Below are 22,245 nucleotides of genomic sequence, written 5' to 3'. Positions count from 1 at the left end.
GGTCAATCTATCTGAAATGTTGTGGGCACCTCCTATGAATATGGAAACTAAAGGTTTGTGATCTGTGTGAAGCTCAAACCACCTGCCCCACACATACATTTTGAACTTCTGCACTGCCCAGATGCATGCTAGCACCTCACGTTCAATCGTGCTATATTCCTTTTCAAAATCTCTTAGTGATCTGGAGGCAAATGCAACTGTTTGTTCTTTACCATTTACCTTTTCAATCAAGACTGCACCTAGCCCTTGAATGCTCGCATCTACTGTGATTATAGAATCACAACTTTCTCTAAATGTTGATAAAGCAGGGGTTTGCACAATTAAATCTTTTACTTGGACAAATGCATTTTGTATTTCATCAGACCAGTCAAATTTTTGGCCTTTCCTGAGCCAGGTCCTGAGTGGTTCAACTGCGTGAGCATAACCCGATACGAATCTCGCATATTTTTCTACAAGTCCTAAAAATGAACGAAAATGGTGTGCCCTAAATACTCCAACTCTTGGGTAGCAAATTTGCACTTGCCCTTTCTGAGTCCTGCCTTTGTGTGTGAATGTTGAAAGTACTCTTTCCAAGATGAAACTGTGTTCCTCCAAAGAATTAGCAAAGACCAAAATGTCATCCTGGTAAGCTTGTACACCCTGCATGTCAGCAAACAGGACATCCATGAGATTCTGAAAGACGCTGGCAGCTGATGCCAGCCCAAAAGGAAGTCTACGGTACTTGTAAGCACCAAAGGGTGTGACAAAAGCTGTCAGTTCCTGAGACTCGGGATCCAAGGCAATTTGGTGGTACACAGATCATAAGTCTATAACTGAAAACTATTTAGCACCTCCCAGATTAGCCAGCATTTCGTATATTCTTGGCAGGGGATGGCAATCAATTAACGTTTTGGCATTAAGGGACCTCAAGTCGACACATAGGCGTATCTCACCTGATTGTTTGTGTGCTACTACAATCGGGGCGATCCATTGAAAAGATTTATAGGGTCTATAATGGCTTGAGTACAGAATGTCATAAGTTCCTAAGTAGTTGTTTCAGTTCCTCTCTGACAGATAGAGGAACTGGGCGAACTTTGTGCACAAAGGGTTTGGCATTCGGTTTAAGTTTGATCTGATGGAAAAATCCCTTGACAGTTGTAACTTTTTCTGAGAAAAGATCTTTGTGCTTATCTAAAATAACATTCAATCGTTCCTCGACATTACTCACAGTTATGTCTGATAGGATTGTCTGACCCAGGTACCAAGTATAAGCCCATCTTAACTTGATCCTGCCACCAAACGATATTTTCATCCTTGATAGCAACATAAACTTTAGACATTGAACATTTGCTATGAAAAAGCCCAACATGTCAATTGTTTTTGCTCTAAATGCTAACGGATTGACGGATTGACATCAGGTGTGAGAAGTAACTTATTGCTACCCCATAATTCAAAAAATGTTGTGTCTCGGAAGATGGTGATGGGTGAACCAGAGTCCGCCATTACCTGCAAAGGAAATTCATAGAGAATTATTTCACAATTAGGACCTTTCACAGTTGTAGATACCAAGTTGCAATCAATAGTTAAAACAATGTTGCTGAGTGACTCAGTGCATGTGTCAAGTTCGGTGTCTATATTGTTAATCCATAGAGAGCTCCTGCTGCTTCTGCAAACTGCCTGAAAATGACCTCATTTTTTGCAAGCTGTACATCGTTTACCAAGAGTTGGGTTAGCAGGGTAGTTGCTAACATGATTCTTTGAGCAGCACCGGTAGCAATATGACTGAGACTTCTTATTAGACAATCTTTGTATATTGGCTATACCCTTGTTGTGTCAATCACAGCCTGTTTGTAATTCCTGTGTCATTTGCTAGCAATCATTTACCTCACAACAGAAATTATTATTCAAATAAACTGACAAAGCGTATCTGGAAGCAGAATCCGGATTATTACAGGTACTTTTATTGATAATATTGTCAACTGGTTGTTACTTGACATTTCACGCTGTGTTTAAATTAAGTTAAATGGTTTTTATGGCTGCATCTCATCAAATTACACAGCCTCCACCTTTTTTGTCTTCACCTGATAAACCAGGCATAAAATGGGCATATTAGTTCTATTTATTTGAGGACCACTTAATAGTTATTGATGCGGGTGGGTATTTCCCAGAACGCAGATTAGCGCTTTTATGTGGCAATTTAGATCTTGCCGCTCAACACATTTTTGATAACCTTCCCACTGCAGCAAGACCCCATGGCCAATCTGGGGATAATCCTTGGAATGTTTACTTGAAAGCTATTGAAAGACTGCGAAAACAATTCAGTAAGGAACCAAGCATAATTTTAGAAAGGCATAATTTTGTCAAAAGGAAACAACTTTTGGATGAGGGAATTGAGGAATATGTATCATCTCCTAGAATATTAGCTGCTACATGTGATTTTGGATCAAATGTTGACACATATATTCATGATTAATTTATTTTTAACTACGCCTCAAGAAAGATTCAAGAATGTCTCCTTAGCTGAATCCAACACTGTATGAAGTTTTAGGTCTAGCTAAAAGCATTGAAAGGGCACTAATTTCATCAAAGCATTAAACCCTGCACCATTGATGGGGCGATCCTCGGGAAGCAAACCAAAGGGGTTCCAATGTGCATGGGTTTTGCTGTGGCCAATCAGAGTGCTTGAAAGGAGGCACGCCTTATGCAGCCTTACTGCTTTGCTTGCAGAGAAAATGCGCATCGGAGAGCACACAGCAGTCAATCTGTGGATAAAGAGTGCTGAATCAAAGAGGCGTGTAGAAAAAGGAGCAACTGGGCACTTGGAAGATAAATCTGTGGATTCCAGGCAATTCGCAAAATTGAAGGTGGGTGTGTCGGTCGGTGGGCGAAGAACCCTCGATTGCCAAAATGTAGTAAAGATGCAAGGAGGCTTCAGAAGAGAAAAGTAGATTTATTCACATCAATCTTCGCCCATGACAGATGTCCGCTGGTCAGCAGGAGCCACAGAATCAACTGATTCTACAACTGGCAAACCCGCCTACCGGCTACCGCAGCCATAGGCCAATTATAAACACATACAAGCAATAGCAACTCTTGAACATAAACATGGATGTTGGTGTGTCTCCAGGTGGAGCTTATGAGAGAGCAGCGAGCATGCCGTGAGATACAACAGGTCCGAGAAGTTTACCACAGCATATCGCACACATCCTGAGCTTGAGGTGGGGCTGTGGATACATCGTACACAGAGCAATGACGTACGCATGTCAGCCATATTGAATTGGGTCACGAAACACAATGCTTTGACTTGTGTCAACTATATTTTCTTGGGATACTCTAATCAGCGCTTCAGACTTGGTGTTGAATATGCGAGTCAGCATTTCAGACTCCACTTTGGGTACATGAGTCAACACTTCAGCACTTAAGGAAATGGGCACCGCTTTATATGATAGCAGTATTCAAGCAGTCACTTGGCAAGGGGATTTCAACTGCGTACTGCATATTTTATGGGAGTTATCATTCCAACAGCCACACGGTGAAATGAGGATAAAAAAATAAAAAGCAAATTTATTTTTGGGTGATTGATGTTACCTGTGTGAATGTGGTGAAGAAAGGACAGTTATTTGAACTTGCGTATACTGATAAACAGTGAACAGTGAACAATTCCACATTTTATCAATTCTAAAAAAAATGAGCCAAAAGACATTCTCCTTATCTCCTCCACAATCATTTTGGTGGGCGGGAGCAAAACCAGCCTTTAGATGGGCAGAGTGAAAGGAGTATTTTTTGTAACTATTTCGAGGCAGTAGATTATGATGAGAAAATTTCACAAGAAACGCATATTACTACACTCTTTAGGTCCACAAGGGCTAAAAACATATAATCAGATAAACAAACCTGCTACTGGGGATGGGGATAGTAATGCTTTTATTATTGTGTTAACTTGGACAAGCATTTTGTCCCAAAGAATTGTATTGGTATCACGTGGTACAATTTTTTTCAGATGAAACAACTTGAATCTGAATCAAGCAACGGTTATGTCAGTGAGTTGAGAAACTTAGCTATAGATTGTGCGTTTGGGAGATTATTAGAAGACTTAGGGGCTGATAAGAATGGCGGTCAGATCCTTTCGTAAATGGGAACGCCCGACAGGCTGTCGGCGGTGACCAAAGGCATTAGGACCCAACCGCCACCACGGCGGTCGCAATGCTTCTAATTTGTGCTGTGGCAGGTGCTGCTGGCTCCACCACACGCCCAGTACAAAAAGGGGACCCTACATATATCCCAGAACTATGTGTCAGGCACCATGCGGTGCCTGCCACATGATGCAGGGATATGTAGGGGGGCACCATAACTGACCCCCAAAACCCACAGCTGAGGGCTAGCGAGAAAGGGGACCTGCTACAGGCCCCCAAAGTCCCTTTCCGCCTGCCTTTTCATGGCGGGTCTCCCCACGACCGCCACCCACCCGCCCACCATCCAAATGTGGCGGGCGGGAATCCTCTTTCCGATGGCGGTCCCAACGTCATCGTAGTTAGGCCCTTAATTTGTGATAAAGTAGTTATGCATGCCTCAAACCATGCTATTCAGGAATATTTATGGGTGAATGGCGACACATGATTAGAAGATATACTTGCAATGGTACGCAAGGCTGCAACATCTAGCAGATGTGCAAGTGCATTAAAGATGGATACAAAAGATTTAGAAATGGTTGCTAGAATAAAAAGAAGCATAAAACAGAGATTTGAAGGAAAAAAGATATTTGAAGGGAATAGCTCTAGATTTTCTAAGGCATATAAAGAACTACCAAAATGTTACAGGTGTGGTAGTATGGATCACTTGGCGTTCGCCAAGTCACGTCCTGCAAAGAAAGTAATTTGTACTGCATGTGGCATTGTGGGTTATTATATGAAAGTGTGTAGGAGGAGAGGAAAGCTGGTGACATATGTGAGGATATTGAAAGTGATTCTAGTAGTAATGATGAGGAAGATTTCGAATGCCATTCAGAACTTAAGAAAAAAATAATTTTAAATATTAGAGATGGATGCTTGCTTGTAGAAAACAAACCTGAGTGGTGGATGAAAATTGGGTGAGTGAGCATTACAATTTTTGCTAATTCGGGCTCACACTACACAATTATAAATGAAGAGGTATGGAAGAAAAACTGTGTGAATAAACGGAGTAGAAAATTATTTCTATCTGATATTGGGCCAGAAGGTTATGGAGGGGAGAAGATTGAAATGGCTGCATGTTGTTGTTCAGGCTTGAGTTTAAGAACCGTTATACATATGGGAAACTGTGGGGCATATTACCATGCCCCTAACGCCACCACAACGTCACTTTTTGTGACGTTGTGGTGGCGATAGGGTCAGCGCCGTATTACCAATGCAGCGTTAAACCACATAACGTGGCTAAAAGCCATGTTAAGTGGCTTAACCCTGCCTTGGTAATAGGGCCCGTTTCACGCTAAAATTAGCGTGAAAGGGGCGTTTAGTGGGTGTTGCGGTGGGCGTTCCACTGCAACACCCATTCACTTTGACGCTGCCACCTATTATCAAGAGAGGCGATAATAGGTGGCAGCGCCGAACTTAAGACCAGGAAAATCCTGGTCTTAAGGTGGCGAAACGAGGAGAAATGAAGCATTTCTCCTCGTTTTTGCTTTTTCCATGTGTACTGCCTTGTGCAGCACACATGGAAAACTTTGGGACTCCTAAATGCCTCCTGTGAATACAGAAAGTCTTAAAGTTAGGATTTTTCTCAGTTTAGGAGTAGTAAAGTTAGGACTCCTAACTTTACTACTCCTAAACTGAGAAAAATCCTAAGTTTAAGACTTTCGGTATTCACAGAAGGCATTTAGGAGTCCTAAAGTTAAGAGTCCTAACTTTACTACTCCTAAACTTAGAAAAATCCTAACTTTAAGACTTTCGGTATTCACAGAAGGCATTTAGGAATCCTAAAGTTAGGATTCCTAACTTCTGTGAATACCGAAATGAGTAAGTGCCTTCTGTGAATACCAAAATGAGTAAGTGCCTTCTGTGAATACCAAAATGGTAGTAAGTTTAGGATTTTGTCTTAAGTTAGTTCTGTGAATCGGGCCCAAAGTGTCTGGTCAAGCTTACACATGATCAGGCAAGAAGGATCAAGCAGGGTAAACATTTACAACATGAGGATTTGATTGACAATTCACACTGGTTTATCTCCAACTCAGATACTAATGCCCAAACTATTAGTGTTTCTTCAACTGCAAATCTTACTCAGTTTGGTCAGAGGGAAGAACAAGATCTCACTACTAAGTCTTATACACATACAGGTTTACATTCTGCTTCTGCAGATGAGCCTGTAGAGGTTATAATGGATCAGTGTCCAGCTACTGGGGAAACAATGCAAAATAAGATGAACACTGTAACTAGAACTTCACACAATGTCTTAATTTCGGCAAAGTACAATTACTTTTTCCTTCATTAGGTTTGTGTACAAAGTTTCTTGTTCTTTTGTAAATGGGAAGAAGATGTAATGGAGATGTTTACATTCAAATTAACACTAGTGCACCCGCACAAGCAATGTTTTTGTAGAATTGTTTTCACTTGACTTATGGCCCGTGGCTGCGCACTCACCCTGTGGGTTCCAAATGCTACTGCTGGTCAGTTTGTGGCTGGAAACCAAAGGATGTGGAGGCAAACCGTGTGGGCTCCTGCTTTTGACAAACTTCTTTTTACTGGAACTTACTGCTTTCGTGACTTTCTTTTCATCTTTACAAACAGATTCTGGTAATGAGTATATAAGGGTAGGTGAAAGAATGTTGAAAAGATTTCCTTTCATATTAGAAATAAAGATTGGCAAGTTAAGTGGATAAAATTAGGCTCAAATAAAGAGCTGCACCAATAATACATGAAATCAGCAATGTGCCTATTATGCTAAGAGACAATATAGCAAGGCAAGTGGATACGTTAGTTGCGGCTGATATAACAGAACTTATTAAAGCATCGGCATGGGTTTCACCTCTGGTAGTGGCATGCCGAAGCAACCGGAAACTTAGACTATATGTAGTGTAGTGAGGATATGGACACACCTGCGGACATTGCTAAGTTAGCATAAGTTAGTATATGCTTGGCCGCCATTTTGCCGCTTTTGCTCACTTTACTACATGCCACTTTTCTCGTAAACACTTTGCTAGCTCGCTTTCACATGAGAACTGTCTGCACTTCACATATTTAGTTGAACACTCTGCTCTTGGTCTGTACAGTGTGTTCAAGGTCGAAAAACAATGAGCTCTGTTGACTTGCTTTGGTCAGTCTCACGTCCCTAGCCATAACATAGAACACAGCTGCAAATCTGGAAATCTGGTTTAATGTTGCCTTGCATTCATGTTAAGATACTTGGAGACACGCTTTCCAGGATAGAAGAGCTGGGCTAGTCCGGTGATGTAAATTCCAGCATGTGAACTCTGAGGTATGGGGTCCCCCTGACAAAGCCTGGAGGTCTTCTATTATTAAAATAAACTAGCTTCTAGCACGGGGAGGGTGACAAGGCATCATCATTTTAATATGATTTCCCCTTTTGTTCTATATGGAATTGTAACAATGCTGGTTTCTTTGATCTTCTGCATATTGCTGCTAGTATTGGCTAGTGTACTGCATTATAGAGCATGTTAGTTAAAATAAACATTTTGAGCTATTCCTTGACTCTATTTACTCATGTTGTGGACAAGTACGAGAGTTTGAACGAAAGAGTGTTCTTGTTCCCACGTATCCTGAGAGAGACGGAGTAGCATGTTCTAGGATGTCTAATCATTGGTATCTTCGCTGTAGCACGGAGAACGAATGAGACACTATAGCTAGTCGGATTGGGGTTCTGTGTACAGATGTGGGTATTTTGGTACACCACTACACACTGAGGTCCTGGTTTCCTGCGTATAGTTCTGTATATGTGCAGAATCCCTACAACATAGCGCACCTAACGTTTGGTCTGGTTCTTATTAACGAGGCACTTTAGTAGTACTTGTGCTTGTCCATGATACCCTTGCTTCTGTTTTCCGGTAAACAGCTGTGACGGCATAACCTACCTATATTGACGTTTTTATAGATTTCGTTTCAAACTTGATATATTAAATGGTTTTATGGTTCTTTTGATTTACTACCCTATTGCGCTGCCACGCTATAAGTTGTTGTTCTTTTCTACTCAATATGGCTGAGGTAGATATTGCGGCACATAGCCGCGGGGCGCTCCATCGTCATTTGACTACTTTTGGGGTGCCCAACGCGGGTATCTCACTCATTTTTGTTGTAGGGGCTAATCCAGCTCACCACTTTGAAGTGTTTTATTCTTGGGTGACGTTTCCGGCAGTGGAAGGAGATGTTAACTTGTTCCATACATACACTTCCACTGCAACACCTGTAGCGTATGGGCCGTATACGACACTTTCAGCATGGCAACACCGTATTTGGTTTAATGGCGCCCTACCCGACACCGTGACCCCAGTCAGGTTAGGCCCTTTATCGATTCCAGGGGCCCCTTGGCCAGTTTTGGACGGGTACTCACCACGTCCACGGTATCTAGTAGTCACTGTAGGCGAGTTGCGCGTCTTACACACCTCCTTGATCGAGGTGCACAGGCCTCTAGTACAATACGTTGCACGCAATCTACAGGTGGGAGCACCTGTGGTTGCTGTGCAACCATCTGGACCAGTGGGACTAACTATTAGTCCGGTTACGGTTACTTCGGTTATGTGCAAGTGTCTCCAGAATAAGGAAGATTTACTTTACTGGCTTGCAGAGAAATTTGACCAGCTGGTAGCAGGATTTACGAATACAACTCCTGTGGAGAAACACAGGATTCTTACAATTAGTTTGCAGAAAGACTTAATACCGGAAGTAACTGATTGTGAAAATTGGGGTAAAGTGTTCGCGGTGGTGTATGTGAAATGTTTTGGCACACCATCCATGACTGTGCTCCCCTCCCTGATTAAGCGTGTTCAGGATAAACACGGACCGGAGGCGGCTGTGGAGTTGGGGATGAGGTTGGTTGGAGTGTTTGACGTAGTTGCTGATCTGATCCTTGCTAATGTCAAGGGAGATGCGGTTAGATTTCAAGTGTCTAATGCTTTGCGCCTTGTCTGGGAGGAGGAGAAACCCCGCAAATTACCAAAAATTATTGCAGAAGCTTATAGGACAATTGGGCGCAATAGTTTGGGTGTTAAACCTTTTGCTAGAAGTCCAGCACAACAGCAAACACAGGCGGCACAGTCTGCTAAAGACGACCGTCCAAACTTTCCAAAAAGGAATTGGAAAAATAAGAAACAGGGGAAGCAACAACAAACACAAGAGTCGCGTGCAGCGTCACCAGTTCCCGAACCTTCTGATTGCACCTATGATTTGCGCGACCGCGCGAGAATTAGGTCTCCTGACAGGTTTCAGGTTCCTGATCAGCGTTCTCGTTCTTCAAAGGCAACAACAGGCTCACAAGCTGGTGGAGGGGAACGCCAGGATCGCAGCAGAGGTCGAGGTACCCCGCAAGGTCGTGACCAGCTTCTCAAAATTGAAAGCAAAGGGAAACAAGACGATTTTTCTCATCCGCTAATGCCTTTTCAGAAAAAGAAAGTTGCTGCTTTAACAGCGAGATATGCCACAGATGGTGAGAATCCGGCTCCGGAACCTAACATGGGCAGTAATGCTGCTAGACAGCGCAGCGAAGGTTACAATAGTGCGGCAAGCACTGCGTCCATTTCTGGAGGCGACAGCAACTGAAACATTCATCGCAGTTGAAACGGCTGACAACCGAGTGGCTCCCCCTGACAGATTACATGATATAGTTCTTCTAATTGAAGGTGACATACAACGTGTAATAAAAGGAATTTTTGGGGAAAATCTGACTTCTTCGTATGACATACTTATGGCAGAGAAAGATTGGTCACTGCCTTTTGTTCTAGCCTCTCCCAGGAATGAGGAGGTTAAACTCCCCAGTTTTTCACATAACGTCTCCAAGGAGCAAGCAAAGGCTTTTGCAGAAGAGTGGGCTTTGGTGCTTGCACCTGCTCTGTGCCGTACTCAGGTGGGCTGGGATAAAGATTCTTCCCCGCATGAGATACCATTACGGTCTATGCCACAGCCACAACCCCAATATCCTCTCCGGCGGGAGGCAAAAGCTCCCGTTGCAAATATTCTGTATCAACTAGAGTATCAAGGAGTAATTGAGTCATGTGTGTCACCAATGAATAATCCTCTATTTACAGTAGCAAAAACCGATGGGTTGTACCCTTAGTTTTGGATTACCGACATTTGAACTCACATTGTCAGACTTGTGCCGTGCAGAATTCCCATAGTTCTGCATTAGTCGACAGTCTCGTTCGTAAAAAATATAAAACTATACAAGACATTTCTAACGGCTTTTTCACACACAATCTATCAACTGAAAGCAGTCAATGGACCGCCTTCACAGTGGGTGGAAAACAAAAAAAATGTACGCGTTTGGCAATGGGCTACAAAAATAGCCCTGGTGTTTTCGCTACCTGTAATGTCTCCTTGTTAGACAGCATAGACGAAGACACATACTCGTACGTTGATGATATCTATCTAACAGACGCCGAGTTATGGTCCCATCTTTGTCGTGTGGACCGCATCATAGTTTTGTTTGCTGATCATGGTTACAAATTTAACTGTGCAAAATCACACATTGCAGAGTATACAGTGTTGTTTTTGGGCTACGAGCTCAACAATGAAGGAAGAGGCTTGGCGCCTCACTTCTCGGAAAAATGTGCACGCGTGCGCCCTCTGATTACACTGAAAGAATTACACTCTTTACTGGGTTTGTTTAATTTCGGTCGAACATGCATTCCCGATTATGCCCAGCGTATCAAGCCTTTGTATGCTTTGATACAACCTACTTTTTCAAAAGCCTGCTGGCTTCCAGAACATTCTACAATACTGCAATCTTTGCAGTCTGATCTTATTGAATCAAAAATTCTTGTTGACTCATGATAACCATACTAACCTGGTGATACGAATGGTCCCAGCCCATGTGGGTTTCACTTACTTGACGTTTAATAAAGTTGACACAGTACCAATTGCTTACAAATCACATTTGTACACTTCAGCTGAATTGCGGTTTACCTCTATTGAAAAAGTTTTGACAGCTGTCCAGATGGAAATCCTAAAGGAACACGCACTGGTACAAGAGAAACATATTTTGGTTGTAACACCATGTCCAGCTTTGGAATCGGTGACAAAGGCAAGTGTACCAAACTCTAAGGCTTTGCATCCCCATTGGATACAATCGGCCACATCTTTGACCTCTCCAGATGTCATGTTTATTTTTGACTCATCATTGCGTGCACAGGAGTTCTTGCAGTATGAATTTGTTCATCTTCCTCCTTTTTCAATGCGCCCCCTTGAACAGTACCAATGTATCATTTACACTGACGGTTCGGCGCAGCCGGCTACCGGGTCGAATCATTCTTAGTGAGCGGCCTGTGCTATAGTGGCATTTACCATAGTGAACGGGTAGTTCAAGTCCAATGTTGTCCATACACAGGCACTAGGAGACTGTACAGCCCAATTAGTGGAACTGAGCGCTTTGGTACTGGCTCTGGAGTTTGTAGATCCAAATGTGACTACTTTATTTGTAAGAAATTCATATTACTGTGCTCAGTCTTTCAATGACAACTTATTCTTTTGGTCTCAAAATTACTATCGGGATTCTAAAGGCAGCGCAACTAAACATAAAATGCTTTGGGTTCGAGTTGCAGATCTTAAAGACTGTCTGCCTCTCACACAGGTAATTCATACTCTAGGTCATCAGCGTGTAGGAGTACACGCAGTCTGCAACAGTTTGGCAGATGAAGCTGCCAAATCAGCAGTAGCCACGTGATCAGTTGTAGCAGTTACAAGATCCATGAAAAAGATTGATAATGACATTTTGGCAGCAATAGCTGTTACAGAGAGGGGTGATAATTACCCGCAGGGTTTCCCTTCCAAATACTCTTATAATTTAAGTCCCGATAATTTTCCATACGCAAGAATTAACGACGTTGGAGACAGGTTGATTCCCAATGCAGACCGCAGACCTTCACTGATAACAGCCACACACAAAGGCATGGCTTCGGCGCATGCTGGGGTGTCTGTGACTGTTTCTATCTTGCAGCAGCGTTACTGGTGGCGCGGCTTATATAAACAAACCCGTAATTACGTACTTTCATGTGACATTTGTCAGCAGATTAAGCCGTCTACGGCAACGCGCCCACCACAAACACAGCTATGAATTTCTAATAAACCTTTCGGTTGTGTTTATTTAGATCACTGCGGTCCTTTTTCTTCATATACTGCCTATAAGTTTATCTTAGTTGCAGTTGATTCGTGCACACGCTTTCTATGGGTTTGGCCACAACGCAGTGCTGATGCCCGAACTGTCATCACGGATTTGTGTGTCTTTGTGGGAATTTTTGCCTGTGGCACCTTCCACTCGTACCAGAGTCCAGTGTTCGCCCCTAAGGGCGTACAAGGATACCATAAGGTCTTTGGGGGTGCAGGTCAAATTTTTGTCTCCATACTGACCTGAGGGCAATTCGGTTGTGGAGCGAATGAACCGTGACTTAAAGCAATCCTTGACAGCCAGGGTCATAGGGACTGGCAGGAACTGGTTTGCCCATCTGTATAATCTCCCTAGAAGATCTCTGGGTGGGCGGAACCCATACAAAATGCTCTTCGGCATGAAAATGTTTGTGCCAGACCTTGATGGTCTAGACATGGCAGCATCAGCCGCATCCTTTAACGTAGATAATCATTCTGCTGTATTACAGAAACTACAAGAGACCCGTGACAGTCTTGCAAAGGAACATTTACCCTCACCCACTGATGCTGCGCTGCAGATTCCAGTAGTCGGCTGGCTACCCAAAATCGGAGACCTGGTCCGAGAGAAGGTGGAGAACAAAAAAGAGTTTGGCCCCTCTTATCGTGCACCTGTTCCAGTGCTTGGAGTGAAGGGTACTTGTACAGTCATTTTACCACCGCTTCCTGGTCAAAAAGACAACAGATACATATCAGTGGACAATGTCAAGCTACAACATCTGGCAGATCCTGAATAGCATCACGCCAGCGGTCTCTACAACAACTGTATTGAGAGATCCAGGCTTATCCGCTACTAACAACACGCAGGATGACACCGCCATTGAGCTGGACTCTGTTAACAATCCTTTGCTGCTCCCGCCTGCTTCCACTCATAATGAAGTAACTGAATATGCTTATCCCACTATCGTGTCATTACCTGGTTTGCGACCTGAGGCCATTAATGAATCATGTTTTCTTTTGACTCACATTCCACATCATCAAAGGTCCCTTCCAAATTTTCTATTTTTGTCGCCTGGTTTAAACAAACTTGTTTGGTTCCGCCTTGGACATACATCTGGTTGGTGCTCATTGCAGGGTGACAAGGCGCTATAGTCCCGTTTCCACCATTATAATATGATTTCCCATTTTGTTCTATATGGAATTGTAACAATGCTGATTTGTTTGATCATATGCATATTGCTGCTAGTATTGGCTAGTGTACTGCATTATAGAGCATGTTAGTTAAAATAAACATTTTAAACTGTTCCTTGACTCTATTTACTAATGTTGTGGACAAGTACGAGAGTTTGAACAAAAGAGTGTTCTTTTTCCCACGTATCCTGAGAGGGACGGAGTAGCATGTTCTAGGATGTCTAATCATTGGTAGCTTCGCTGTAGCACGGAGAACGAATGAGACACTATAGTCGGATTGGGGTTCTGAGTACCGAGGTGGGTATTTTGGTACACCACTACACACTGAGGTCCTGATTTCCTGCGCATAGTTCTGTATATGTGCAGAATCCCTGCAACTGTAAATTTAAGTCATCTGAATAGCAATATTACAGTGGACCAATTTTCCGCTACCCAAATAAATGAAATGCTATCTTTGTTAAAAGGACCTAATTGGTTTTACACAATCAATTTATTTGCAGCATACCACCAAATTCCTATATCAAAAGACAGTAAAGACTCTACTGCATTTATCATGCCGCAAGGATGTTATCAATTTAAAAGAATGCCGTTTGGCTTGTTATCGGTGGATGACGTTTTTCAATAGTTAATGCACCAATTATTTGGAAAGATTAAATGTGCGAAATATTTTCACAACGATATGCTCCTCTTTGGAAAATATAAAATGGAACATGATAAATTGTTGGAAGAGGTATTGAACATCCTGCGGTTACATGGTTTAACTATTGAATATTCTAAATGTTAATATGGAAAATGATAGTGTTAATATGAAAAATGATACATTCATTTATGGAAACAAAATCACATTCTTATTAACCAAATCACCTGTTTTGAACGCTGACCCCCAACCCCAACCCTGACCCTGACTTGCAAATACATAGTCAGGAAACTCTGAGACCAGGTCAGGGGTTACTGATTTATAGGTCACAGGATGGCGCGTAGCTAGCAGATAACCCCACGAATAGGAGAGCCCAGATCAATCCCACAGATAGGCGTAGCAACATTACATTGGTCAAGGGAGAATAACCCCAATAAAGCACACATGGCCGGAGGAGGTACGCATGCTTCTAAAACACCATAAAGTCAGATGCCACACTGAGTTAGGAACATATAGCCAATCAGAACACAGCACATGCAGTGATCACACGCTCCCCATGCCGGACATTTGAACACGTTACCCACTGGCCACATTGTGTCCACACAAGGTTGAGGCACACCTGTAGGAACCATTTGACCATTAATTTATGACTCTAAGGCAGCAACCAACATTCCACACCTTATACGGTTCGCTGGAGAACTTTACAACCTGATGACAGTCCTCAGACCCTGCGCCTGTAACTGTTATCCCGGCAGCTATTTTAAATATTTAAACTGTTCCTGTTTTGACAAACACCTCTTGTCTTCTGTTTTCTTCAAGTTATTTCGTACTCAAGTAATATTTTGGCGAGCCAGATAGGAGAGAATTGGACCTCATACATGACTGCAGCTGAAGGAAGGTGGCCCCGCCAGGACAGATTCACATTGCGCATTGACAAAGGTGGGACGACACCGCAATTGATCTGAAGTTTTGTGGATTCCGCAGGCTGGAGGCCCATCCTGAAGCAGCCTTCACAAATGGTAAGAGATCACATCTGAGCATGAAAAATTGTGTATTTTCTTTTTAAGCACTTGGTGTATGGCAAACTAGGGTGAAGCGTAAAAGATAACCTGAGCGCCCGACCACTGACCGGGTCTGGCATATTACCTATTTTAATTGTCCCAACTGTATCAGTAATAAGTCGGCCTCGGAGGGAATCCTACAGATCTAATCTTTTTTTGATAGTCGGTATGCTAGGAAAGGTAACTATTTATTAATGTAGGCCTTTATGGCTCCCAGGATGCTATTTTTGTGATACAGCTATCCTGTATGGGCACCTAAATCTCAGTTATTTATTCGAAAAGGATTTCTCAGTGCTTCTGGTTTCTTAACACCGTTGGTACCTGAAAGGATTGAGAGGTGTTGGTCGCTTGGACCGCTGGGTGAGACACAAATTGTATGCTTGACCCCTGTGTGTGACACACAGTGTGATTCGGACTTTTAGGGAAAATTTGGACCTGGGAACTAGGCGTAAGTTGCATGTGGAAACATCTATTACAACCACCTTTGTCTAATGAGCGGTTAGTGGCAGACTATCAGTTCAATTAGGAAAGTGTTGCCACGCAAGTCTTCTCTTGAAATGAAATGTGTTGAAACATATCCATTCTTGTTTGGACAAAGTATTTTTTTCTCTGTCGATCATTGATGAAATGAATTATTGTGTACGATGTCATTGCATTTATTGTAATTGAAAACTGTATTGCGAGGGAATTGACGCAGATTTTGTGCTTACCCGTTCTATATTCACCCTGTGTTACAATACTATGTATGCAGTCTTATCTTGCTTTTATATAAATGCTTGTTTGAACTTTTTATGTCCCTGTATTACAGTACTATGTATGCAGTCTTATCTTGTTTTCATGTAAATGCTCTTATGAGCTGTTTTATGTAAGAAATTGTCAGCCCTGAGCTCATAGTACGTCAAATTGTAGGAGTGTATCACATATGTGTGCACCCATGATTAGAAAAAACAAAAACTCACAAAAGATTTAATTCTATTGGTCCACAATACTATTAAAATTGTCATGGAATCCTCATTAAAGTACAGAAACCAGGTTACCCACACAGGAAAAGAAACTTAATACATTTTGCCACAAATGGCACACAAGCATAAAGGCACACACATTTCCCTGGACTAATTTGACACCAATGTAATTGAGCATCCTACAATAAATAAATAAAAACTGAATATACAGGTCAAAATAGAGACAATAGAGAGGCATTATTAGAATTATGGGCTATCTTTGAAGTAGGCAAGAGCGATAGCCCTACAATGCAGGTAGCGATGAAGGCATTAGCGCATCGCCTAACATTTGTAGGAATGGAGGTGCTCACATTAGCTTCCCCGCATTAGGATATTCAAATCTGACAATATAGAAGTTGACGAGCCCCCCCACCGAAAGAAGGACAGTTAAGTCCAAGCAGGAGAGAGCAAAAAGCCAGCAAGCCCAGATGCTTCTAGTGCAACCCAAGTTCCTTGAAAAGGTCCCCAAAAGGTTTACCCCTCACTGCTCCATAAGGATAGACCTACCCCCAGGGAGATAGCAAGAAAGGAAGGCAAGAGTTTTGCAAACCCGTTTTGCAACCTGTTAGCAGACAGGACTGAGGAGAGGAACCAACATGACTGGTCCTGGCCTAGGGGAGGATTACTTGAGCCAGGGGACATGACTATAGCGGGAGATTGCATCCGACACGGAGGAGGAGACCCCAAGTGGAACTTCCCCTACATGCAGAAATACCTATAAAGATGGGAAAGCTATGTTGGGGCAAAATCCTTAGGAGCATATTATCAAGGACGGCGTTAAAAATTATCGCCGGTTTAGCGGCAGAAAACTGCTGCTAAAGCGGCGATAATGGGCTTGATAATATGCCGCAGAGAATTCCAATAGAAGTCCATGTTCTGGTGTGAACCTGGGCTTCTATTGGAATTCTCCAGGGCATATTATCAAGCCCATTATCGTCGCTTTAACGGCAGTTTTCTGCCGCTAAACCGGCGATAATTTTAACGCCGTCCTTGATAATATGCCCCTTAGAGTCACTTGAGATAAGAATGTTTCATTGCTACAGAGGGGCGAGGCAGGGATTGTACGTGTACCATGGGCCCAGATGGACAAAGAGGGGTTGAGAAAAAAGTTACCGTCATTGTTGGATGGGGTAGGGAAATGGATTTCATGTCTCAAGAAGAACAGGTATCAACCTAGCGATAGGTGACATTAAAAGCCCGCTAAGTAGCGTTATTGGAGAGCGAACTAACATGGTGTTTGCCCATGCTTGTATTCCAGCAATTATGCTAACTGATACCAAGAATGACGGGGTCACGTTTAATTTGTACAGGCACTGGATATGGACAGCAGAGAGATATATTCCCTGACCACCCAGATGTAGGAGGGTAAATGGCAGACACCATGAAGCCAGGGGAAAGCATAACAGATTTCCTAATTAGAATGAGGGAACGATGGGGACAAGAGACAGGACACCCATGGACCGATACAGGCCCACAAGTTGCATTTTTCTACAATATTCTTAAAAGGGGGTTACCTACCGAGATACAGAAAGGGCTGGACAGTGTAGCTGGTTTAAATATCAAACCATGGTGGGAGATACAAGCCCAAGGTAAACTAGTTATTCCAGTGGGGTCGCCTTCGATGTTGAAACTTTGTAAGGACACCTGGTCGACAGCTCTCAGTCTCTCTGAATTTCTGGATGCAAGTAAACATTTGAATTCCCACTATTTTTTGTTTGGCACAGTTTTTTGGGTGAAGAGGGTAAGTGGATGCTAGTTATTAACCACTAGGTTACCAATGTTTCACCACCCTCCCCAGATTTTCTACTCCAACATACTGTGTCTTGACTGCATTTGGAAAAAGCCCCCTAGACCCCTACCAGGAAGTTTATAACTGAGGTCGAGCAGATGTCAGAGACAAATTTGATTTCTGGCCATCTTGAATAGAAGTCGACTAAAATCGACTAAAACTAGAATGTATGGGGAATTCGTCTCTTCAGTCTCTTTGAACACTTTCATAAGCACTTGCAGAGCCAACAATTCTAGCCTTAATGTGTTGACGCATATAAAGAGCATTTGTGTATGTGTGAATGAGCATGTTTTAATGACAGAGTATTTGGCTTTGCCCATGCTTGTTTGCTCTTGTTATCATTTTTTTTTTTTTTTTACCCTGCCTACAACATGTTTGCTTTAGCTCTTTTTTCAATGATGTGTTCCAACCTCATATCATTCTCCCTTTTAATTGTAACCCTGGATACTAGGTGCAAGCTTCCATGCACTTTCAAAGGCAGTGAATTCAGCTATTCAGTAATGTATTTGCTCTTTGGTTCTCAGTCACTTTAAGGGAGTATGTTTGAATGACTTGGGCAACTATATATTAATATTTCATTGTAAAGACATCATAGGGACTAGGTGATAAGCATTCAAGTGGACAGTGACCCTGTTTATATTAAATATGTATCAACACACCTTCTGAGCAAGCATTGAGAAAGCTAATAGGTTTCGACTTTGGGACCTAATGGTTTTGATATCTTTTTGGTGATGCTGAATATCATTGGTAAATAGCAACAAAAAACGTATTAGTGACTGAAAGTGCATATGTTGAAGGCCAGCAGCAATTTGCTATCTGGGGGTGAAGTGGAAGTGGTGGAGTGGGTGGGGGAAGCAATAGGGAGTGGCAGAGGTAATGAGGGAAGAAGAAGTAACACGAGGTGTGGGGTGCAGAAGCACAAGACATAGACTTTAAAAGGTGAGCAGAAGTACATGGGAGAGAGAGAGAGCATCCACGAGGGAAAGAGCAAAGCACAGAGCATGTGGGAGGGGCAGGTATTTGGAGGGAGAGAGTGGAGAGATAAACACAAGAGGGAGAGAGCTGGAAAACACATTCACTCTGATGGAGTGTTTAACCAAAAAAGTAGTTCCCTAAAAGTGAGCAGTGGAAGGACACAAGTCAGCCATTCCAGAGGATGATAAAGAGGCTATGTTCCAGGGGAGGGAAAACACAAGATAGACCAGGAAAACCATTGAATAAGAAACGCGCAAGTGACAGTGACATAAAAAGCCAACCAATGGTGAGCAATGGGCAGGTTGTAAGCCCTGTAAGTTCTTGTTAAGCCCAACAAAGGTCTTTTGCAAGCAGGCAGCTTGTGATGTCAGTTAGGCTTGACCTAAAAAAGCGTCCTTATGGCTTTCTCACATTTAACTGAAGTTAGAGAAAAGAGGAAGTGAAAAGAGGTGGTGAACATAAATTATGTTCTTGTTCTCATATCCTGTAATAGAATTAAAAAAATGATGTTGCCTTTCAAGTACTACTTACATTTTCTGAAGTCTTTGGCAACCAGCTATACTAGGAACATCCTCTATTTGGTTGTAAGATATATCCCTAGAAAACAGAAAATATCTAATAAGTATCAATTCACAATTTTACGACAAATTGTTAAAGTTCCACAGCTCCTATCCTCATTCAGTACCAAGAGCATTAAGAAAAACAAGCATTTCTAAAGCCAAGTGGTCTGCTTTGGGAAGCTGAGTGATGACTATATTTTTTATTCCACACTTATACCACAAAAAAAAGAAAAACGAAAATGTGCCACTGCCTTTGGGGGCTAACCATTATAGTGAAAACAAGTTCTCTTTTCTTTGGCATGAATCACTAACAAACACCAACAATGAGCATTCTAGAATGTTGCTTTGATATCTGGTTGGCTATTGAGATGCATTGTGACTTTACTCTTCGGAAGGCCACTTTAACATGGTGGCCATATGCTTTCAATAAAAAATGTAAATAAAAAAAATAACATATGCATATACTTTTAATAAAACAATATGAGTGCTTCCTAGCAGACCGGTGTACTTAGAACAGGAGTGGAAACTCGTTTTAGTTTTGTCATAGCAGTGGAAATATGATTCCTTTGGTGCAAAAAAGGTACTTTTGTCTATGAATTATTGTAACAAACACGAAGATGGCATGATGACTGAATTTCTGGCATCTATGGGACATCTCTAATACATGGGCATGCAAGTTATATGAAAAGGATTATTGATACCAAGGGACCAAGCTTGAAACTGAAAGCTGGAGTTTCAGGACTTACTCCTATAGACGTCAATACAGGACTCTTGTGGAGATATTCATCTATATTGATAAAGCCTTTTATGTCATTCCACCAAAACCCGTCCGCCTGTCCCAGTCCATACTATGTGTCCCATCACAGACACCTCTTGAAAAGTCATGCTTCCATTTCCATTACTAAATCCTCCCTCCTTCCCCAAATGCTCCCTCCTCACCTTAAATAATGCTTTTCAAGAAAGCACAGCCGTATGAATGTACTGTGATTTATCCTGTTTAAAAAGTATTTTATTTTTTGCTCATACCTGTCGAAGCACATTAAAGTGCAGCTTCGTTTTAGCTCCTTTATGATAGGGGAAGATACTATTTGGGTTCGGTGAGCCTATCCAGTCCTTAAGTCCACATGCAGGGCTAGGACACAAAGCCTATAATGCTGGGTGACCATCCTTTCCTGCAGCATTACCCAAAGCTGTGGGGGAAATTAAGCTGGGGTTGGGCCCGTAGCACGCCCTATATCACAGCTTGGAGAGTACCAGAGACGTTTTTTCTACAGAGACCAAACCTTTTAAGAGGAAAGTTGTTCTCTATAGATACCCATGACAACCAAAAGTGTTTGCTGTTTCGGCAGTGATCACACTATCCAATTGGCAGCTATGGAAGGCCAAAAGGCTGCAGAAAAGAGACACCATGTGGACAGAGAGGAACAAGGGGACACTAACATGGTGACTATCTCCAAATTAAACCTCCAATCTCTTATTGATGAGGTAGTATCATCTTGTTTGGGTAAGGCTGCTGCTTCTGCAAAAAAGAAAAAAGAAAGAAAACAGGCTTTGGACTCTAATAATGAAGAGCAAGATACTGGTCCAAAAGGAAAGTATATTCAGGGAGTCAATTTTCAACATGTCATTACCCACATTAGGGAGGTTTGGGGCTTTGACCCTGCACCTACCCTTGAGGAAGGCCTTTTTGTGCAATATGAAGAGCGCAGTCCAGAGCAGATGCTATTTCATGATCTGAGGCAAATGCTGCTTAAAGAATAGAGAGATGTGGACAAATCTTTGATTCCATTATTCCTGAATAAAAGCTATTTATTGCAACAATTTGAAACAGTTTCATAGAAGTCAATTCTATGCTCTCTAGCATTGCATGCTCGTCTTCATTGGCTTCAGACTAAGTGTTACTTGTTGATCCTGGCGATAAGAAGGTGGAGAGTGCAGTAAAAATAGTAAATGCAGCAGCAAAATTTTAAAACTAGTGGCAATGCCATGTATGCGTCACAGACCGTATCAAAAGATTTCCATTCCCTTTCTGATTGTTTGCAAGCAAAAGAAGGCCCCACAACAATACTTGCTAGCAGAAAGTTATTGGCCAAGTTCTTACCTGATACAACCTTGGAACAAGTGTGGAATGTATCAACAGCGGCAGGTGCATCGATTGCACCAAGGAGATCATTATGGCTAAAGCTGTGGAATCTAGTGCTTGCAAATAGAGTGCATATCAAAAAGCTTCCTTTCTCTAGTCAAAAATTATTTGAGTTAGTGAAAGAGAATGGGGAATAGAAACAAATGCTACAACCATTGAAACCTTTTTTTGAAAATAAGTTTTCTTTCCCTAAACAGTGGCGGAAATTGTACAAATAATTACATGTCCCTTTTGTGGCCAGCCCCGCGGTCAAGGGGCTGCGTGAGGAAATAAAACCCAACCACAAGTGCCACAGAAACAAACACAAAAATCCTGACTCTATGGAGGAATTAGTCGAAGCATGAATTCTCCATTTCTACGAAATGTGGAAAAGTCAAATAACCAATAACTAGGTTCTGTCAATCATAAAACATTCAAAGATACACTAATGCCAAAAGATATGGTGACGAAGGAATCACTTCTAAAGGGATTAGAGATGCTTTTATCAAAACAGACAATAGCAGAAGTACCGGTGCCAGAAAGAGGTCAGGGTGTTTATGCTAACCTTTTTCTGGTGCACACAACCAGACAGATCGTTCACATCAATGATGGCCCTGAAGGGACTAAATTGTTTTGTACCCAAAACTAAGTTTCG

General features: G+C 42.2%; 1 protein-coding gene across 1 annotated transcript in view; it reads right to left on the bottom strand.

The window, feature by feature from the left end:
- Positions 1–22,245, bottom strand: part of LGR5 (leucine rich repeat containing G protein-coupled receptor 5) — an 829,784-nt gene that overhangs the window by 213,836 nt on the left and 593,703 nt on the right. Inside the window, exon 12 of the mRNA XM_085652528.1 lies at positions 19,440–19,505. Coding sequence (XP_085508654.1) covers positions 19,440–19,505 — 66 coding nt within the window. The remainder of the gene's footprint in view (positions 1–19,439; positions 19,506–22,245) is intronic.

Source organism: Triturus cristatus, chromosome 4_1 (assembly GCF_964204655.1).
Source record: "Triturus cristatus chromosome 4_1, aTriCri1.1, whole genome shotgun sequence".
NCBI classification, from domain to species: Eukaryota; Metazoa; Chordata; class Amphibia; order Caudata; family Salamandridae; genus Triturus; species Triturus cristatus.
The sequence above is the reverse complement of the archived record's forward strand: the minus strand, read 5'-3'. Positions and strand labels throughout refer to the sequence as shown.